At 45.7% G+C, this 6,686-nt stretch overlaps 1 protein-coding gene across 1 annotated transcript; it reads left to right on the top strand.

Annotated features, from left to right (window-relative positions):
- Positions 1–461: 461 nt before the first annotated feature.
- Positions 462–3,001, top strand: LOC310797127 (C-X-C chemokine receptor type 4-like; the record flags this gene model as incomplete). Its single annotated transcript, XM_083659438.1, has 4 exons — positions 462–493; positions 891–1,099; positions 1,334–1,617; positions 2,406–3,001. The coding sequence occupies exons 1-4, from the start codon at positions 479–481 to the stop codon at positions 2,999–3,001; spliced, it is 1,104 nt and encodes a 367-aa protein (XP_083515564.1). The 5' UTR covers positions 462–478.
- Between the last annotated feature and the right edge of the window lie 3,685 nt (positions 3,002–6,686).

The raw sequence follows: 6,686 nt of genomic DNA, 5'->3' as shown, positions 1-6,686 counted from the left end.
GCAGGTCGCGAGGCACATTTTTTGCAACATCATCCAATCAGGGTGCATTCCCTGGCAATTCACATGGACGCGCATTGCTACGACCAGCATAGTTAAGACCAGTTGGTGCAACCGGCCCAGGGGGTTTAGAGAGACGTCCCTATTGAAGCCGATTTTGGAATCCTTCATATTTCTCCAGTCATTGTTTGATCGTCGCCAGCCTTGTTTCCTATTGCCAATAGATCCTGATGATCACAAACCATAGGGCTGGGCCAAAACAATACAAGCAGCACCCACACACACACAGAGCACAGTATCCTGCGATAGAACCACTATCAGCACCTGACACCTCGAAAACAGGAAAAACGTTTCAGCAGACACACAGATGTGTGTGAGTGTTTGGGGGAGGAGTGTGACTTGTGCTATATAACCCCGCTAGATAGAAATCTCCACTTCACTCTGCACTTTGCCAAGAAGGGAGAGGGGGATTGTCTCCATCATGTCTTATTATGAGGTAAGGTCTTGCCTGATGTCTATACTTGTGTGTGTGTGTGTGGGGGGTAATGAAGAACTTCAGTGAAAAACAATGCAGATTTATTTTGCACATAGTCTCACACACATAGGCTATCTGAAAATAGTTTTGCAGTCATTAGTTTGACAGTTATATAGAGTTGATTTGAGTTCAAGTCCTGGCATAAACTTTAATTACTGTAATAAAATTGTCTACAGTTTTTGGATATGTGTGAGATCTTTTGAAAAATAAATCGGCATTGTCTCTCGGGGGAAGTTCTCCTTTAATCAATATGCATTAAATGAGATAGCAGCCTGGACGAATGTGTGTTTAGCATCCATTGGGATGTATCTTGCCCTAAACTCTACATTCACTCCACATGTGTCTTGTCTGTCTCCAGCTGTTTGTCTTGGGGGATGACTTCAACGACACAGGCTCAGGCTCTGGGTCTGGGGAGCTTGGGGAGGACCTGGACGAGCCATGTGACCTGGACCAGGTGGTGACACCAGAGCTACAGCAGGTCTACTTGCCCGTGGTCTACGCCCTCATCTTCATCCTGGGCATCACCGGCAATGGCCTGGTGGTCATGGTCCTGGGCTGCCAGCGCAGGTGAGACCACTGTGCTATGCATGCAACAGGGGTGGGTAGTAAGAAGTAATGCACATGAGTTAAAAAAAAAAACGTTTTTAAAAATGTACTTTGTACACTGGGAGTAATTGTACTTTTACTTGAGTATACATTTTCAGTACTCCAGCCACCACTGGCAAGCAACATGTGGTTTTGTGTGTCCTGGCTTTAGCGCGTCCACATGCCCAAACTTGCACATTCCCCCCCCCCCTGCAGGTCGAAATGCAGCCTCACGGACCGGTACCGACTCCACCTCTCGGCTGCTGACCTCCTGTTTGTGCTGGCGCTGCCCTTCTGGGCGGTGGACGCGGCTCTGGCTGACTGGCGCTTCGGCGTGGCCACGTGCGTGGGCGTGCACGTCATCTACACGGTCAACCTGTACGGCAGCGTGCTCATCCTGGCCTTCATCAGCCTGGACCGCTACCTGGCCGTGGTCCGAGCCACAGACACCAACACCAGCGGCCTCAGGCAGCTGCTGGCACACAGACTGGTATATGTGGGTGAGTGTCTCGCTCTTGCCCCTGCTTTTTATGTCATTATTTCTCATGTCTCTCTCTCTCTCTCCCCTTGTATCCCATCTCATACCGTTTCCCTCTTAATCCTTCATCTCCCTCTCTCTCGCTTTCCCAACAGCTTTCTTCACCTCTACATATTTAGCTTTTTTGCTTCTCTGGGCGAAAAATCACATCTCGGTATCTTTAGGCTGAATGGCGATACACGATATATATGTCGGTATTTTCTACAAAGTCGGCTAAATGTTCAGTTGTAAGTCAAAGCCACGTGAGATGTCACAAGCATTTTTTTTTTATTACAACAAGACTGATCAAAATTAAATGCAAACACAGGGTTCTCTTCCTTGAAGTATTAGTGCTGCTTTCACAAAATATTTACATGATATTTATTTTTTTATTTTTTTAATAAATAAATCATCACTAATGTGGGTATAATGACTAAGTGGGTAAAGGCAAACAATAGAACAGCTACAGGCTAACAGGCTGGTAAGTTTGGAAAATGACATAACTTTACTGTAATGCAGCCTTTAACCAGGAGAAGACAACACTTATGCTATATTACAATATCCAAAATCTACGATGATATCTTGACTAGTCTCATATCACAATATCGATTTAATATTGATATCCCCGCCCTAGTGTCAGGTTTCTTTTTCCTCACTCCACCAACTCTCACTTTTCCTACTTATCAAATGATCTCCCCCTCTTCTCCTTTATGTGTCTTTACTCCAACTATTCCTTATCTGATTGTCTCTCTCTCTCTCTCTCCCCTCCAGGTGCCTGGTTGCCCGCTGGTCTGCTGGCAGTACCCGACTTGATATTTGCTCGAACCCAGGAGGGAGGGGAGGGGGTGACCCTGTGCCAGCGCTTCTACCCTGAACACAACGCTCCTCTCTGGGTGGCCATCTTCCACCTCCAGCTGGTCCTGGTAGGTCTGGTGATCCCCGGCCTGGTCCTCCTGGTGTGCTACTGCGTGATCGTCACCCGGCTGACCCGAGGCCCGCTGGGGGGCCAGAGGCAGAAGCGGCGCGCGGTCAGGACCACCGTGGCACTGGTCCTCTGCTTTTTCGTGTGCTGGCTGCCCTACGGAGTGGGCATCTCCGTGGACGCCCTGCTGCGTCTGGAGCTGCTGCGCTGCGGCCGCGGCCTGGAGGCGGGACTGGGGGTGTGGCTGGCGGTGGCCGAGCCCATGGCGTTCACCCACTGCTGCCTCAACCCACTGCTGTACGCCTTCCTGGGTGCGGGGTTCAAGAGTTCAGCCCGAAGAGCCCTCACCCTGAGCCGGGCATCCAGTCTGAAGATCTTACCCCGCAGACGCACTGGAGCCTCCACCACCACAGAGTCCGAGTCCTCCAGTTTACATTCCAGCTAGTTTTTGTGTGTGTGTGTGTGTGTGTGTGTGTGTGTGTGTGTGTGTGTGTGTGTGTGCGCACGTGCATGTGTGTGTGCGTGCATTTGAGGAAGTTTACACAAATGTACCCAAAAGAGTAAGGAGCAGTCTGCTGGCCCACGACTTGTCCTCTCCCTCATAGCGTTAAGTGTTTCTCTTGTAAATAGTGTGATTTGGATTGTTTTCAATGCTGCCATGCGTGTATTCTGTTGAATACATTTGTAATAAAATGTGGAAAACACCTATTTGTGATTGTGTCATTCATCATGAGATTTTCTTGTTTATTGAGTGATACAGTGTATATTGCTGGCTCGCAGTTAACCGCCCAACCAGAGCAAACTTCCCCTCCCCCCCCCCCACTCTCTTTATTCCAGTGGACCAATCAAATGATTGAGGTGGGGGATTATTCTGCTAAGCCTAAAACATTTTGGATTTATTACATAAAACACAGTTAAGAGTGGCAGAAGAGAGAGACAAGTATCTTTCCCAACTCAAATCCATTAGATCAGTGGTTCTGAAAGGGGTCCACAGCAAAAAGGGTAATATTTTATTGTCACTGTAATTCCATCCATGAGTAACAGAATGACAATGTATGACTATTTTGATCATGTGTTTCATACACTTTCTGTAATAAAACATCTAAATGAAAAAAATCTTATGAGATGGGAGACCCTCGGACAAAAATCTTACCAAATGGGGGTCCGTCGTCTAATTTGTGTCAGTTTAAGGGTCCTTGACGTGAAAAAGTTTGAGAACCACTGCATTACATCTCAAATAGCCTACATGATACATGGCCCAAGGTGTGGAAATCATCAAGACATTGTTTTCATTTATTTTTAAGTACCAATTTTGGGTTTAGTGAATTCTGGGGTCAAGATGGGAGTTTACATCTAGATTCCCTCTCTCGAAATGAGAGTGTAATCATGGCGTGTTCTTCCAGTCATAAGTACCATCTACTCTCTCTCCCTCTTGTGTTAATTCATGGTCACTCAGCCGCTCATTATTGAATCCACTGATCCAGAGCGTGAACGCACTAAAGTTATAACCTCTTCTGAAAATGAAACTCAATGTGTTTTCAAATGCATGACATGTTTCAACCAGGTGTGTCTGAGTCAACAATGCTGTCAATGGTGACCTCCAACGTGTGTGTCTGTGACGTGTGTGTGCCTGTGTATGTGTGTCAAATTTACGGCATGTCGGTGATACATACAGTGTGGGTCTATGTGAGGAGGTCCATTTTCCCAGCGCTTTATGCGCGCACACACACACACACACACACACACACACACACACACACACACACACACACACATACACACACACACACACACACACACACACACACACACACACTTCCACCTGGAAGTGAGAGAAACAGAAGCTGGAAGTTTACTGTGTCCCATTTCCTGGAGCGGAGGAAGAGGAGGATGAAGAGGGGAGGCGTGAGAGAGAAGAAAAGAGAGAATACTGTTAATCAGTGGTTCCCAACGTGGGGTCCGGGGACCACCAGGGGTCCTTGAGGGGCTCCGGGGGAAGGGGGGGGGGGACGAGGGTCCCCAGCAAATTGATGAATTGTTAAATGTCACCATTATTTTATTTACAAGAACTTAACCCAATTAGAGAATGTCAAAGAATGACTGTTTTGATCATAGTTCCTCGCGTCTATACTATAGCCATGGAATTCTGGACAAAATCATATCTAACAATAACAATATTCTCATATTTGGCTCAGAGAGACAACATCTCATTGGGTCCATGGCTCATGGACTAAATTAGGGTCCTTGATATGAAGAGGTTTGAGAATCACTGCTGTAAATCAGCATGCTGCAGTGAAGCGCTGCAGCTCTATCCTGTCGTATCCTTACAAGCCATGTGACGGGCCTGCTTTACATAAACCTTTATAGAATTACCACACATAGAATGGCAATACAGCATAACCATTCCGCTATTACCTTTTTATGTCAGTGGTGGGCACATGTCTGGTATCTCTCTCAATTCAATTAAAAGTGTCTTTATTGGCATGAAATACCGGAGTGCATGTTGCCAAAGCAAAGGTATACATTGTAGCCTAGTAAACAGAATAGAATGATGAGTTACAGTTACATATTGTTTATATAGGGCCTAAATAGGAAAACACTCATTGGAATATGTCAAATGTAAACAGACACATACAGGAGGAATGAACTCCGCTGTTGGTTTCTCTCTCTCACACACACACGCATGCACACACGCACACGCACGCACGCACACGCACACACACACACACACACACACACACACACACACACACACACACACACACACACACACACACACACACACACACACACACTTTCCACGCTATTCATAGTGTATTCAAAACAGGAAAGACTTCCTCCAGCTCATTTTAGGAAAAACAAGCAGCTAAAACAATCAAGCACCCAAGCCAAGCAGCTCTGCAATTAACTAGATAGAGAGCTGCACTAAGGTCAATTATAGGCCTTATTTGTTTTCCCCAACAGAATCAAGGACAGGCAGTGAAAGAAATGTAAAGCTGATCTGTAAAGTATTTCAAACCAGGATGTTTTTCCTTTCTTTTCTTTTTTGCATGTAACAGTTGATCTTACAGTTTACAATACAATCAGAAAAAGAGACAGTTTGTGGGCAAAGCGTCGAGCACACTGGTGAATACTCTCAGTAAATCATCACTCGCTTCTCCTCTTTCACACCCCGCGGCTCACTCCACTCTTACCGCCTATCTGACAATATCTTTTCATCTCCCTGCACCAGCAAACTACACATGTGGGAGTGTTACTTTGTGCAGTGTCTGCCTGTGTGTGTGTGTGTGTGCGCGTGTGTGTGTGTGTGTGTACACTTGATGTGCGTCTGGATAGTAATAGTATGGGTGCAGTACACACACACGCACGCACGCACGCAGGCACGCACGCACGCACACACACACACACACACACACACACACACACACACACACACACACACACACACACACACACACACACACACACACACACACACACACACACAGCTGTTAAAAGGGAAGCCCTGCCGGGGGAAGAGTGTTACTTGTTCCCACCCAAATTTCCACAGCCAGTCCTGGGATTCAAACTAGCAACAATTCTGCCATAAGCTTGCCTCACCAACTTCAGGATCCTGCCAGGCTTGAATGAATGAATGAATTTATTTATTTGGTGATAAAAAAAGAACACAACGGTACATATAGTAAGAAAAGAACAGACAATATATCAATCACCGAGGATAAAAACACAAAAAGCCCGAAGGCTTATTTCCATTGTGGTCCTCACATAAAACATATAAGACGAGGCATAAAAAACATAAAACCAATTAAAAAACATAAAACAACGGAGAGCGGTTACATTAAAGGAACTCAAGATAAAACAAATAGCAGCAGATAAAGCAAATAGCAGCAGGGCAATGTATCACTTATAAAAAGAATTAAAAAAAATAAAAAGGCTATAAAATAAATGTAAAGTGCATTGCCATGGAGCCACTAATTGTGGAGCCAGTACTTAAAGGCTCTTTTAAAACTGGTCACAGTAGTACTTGCTTTTATGTCCCTTGGCAGATTGTTCCAGTGAACTGCTGCACTCTACCTGAAGCTATTTTTCCCATCAGACTTTTAAAGCGACAGGGTATAAAATCTGTCGAC

The sequence above is a fragment of the Poromitra crassiceps genome, assembly GCF_964638095.1.
Source record: "Poromitra crassiceps genome assembly, chromosome: 23".
Classification (NCBI taxonomy): Eukaryota; Metazoa; Chordata; class Actinopteri; order Beryciformes; family Melamphaidae; genus Poromitra; species Poromitra crassiceps.
The sequence above is the reverse complement of the archived record's forward strand: the minus strand, read 5'-3'. Positions and strand labels throughout refer to the sequence as shown.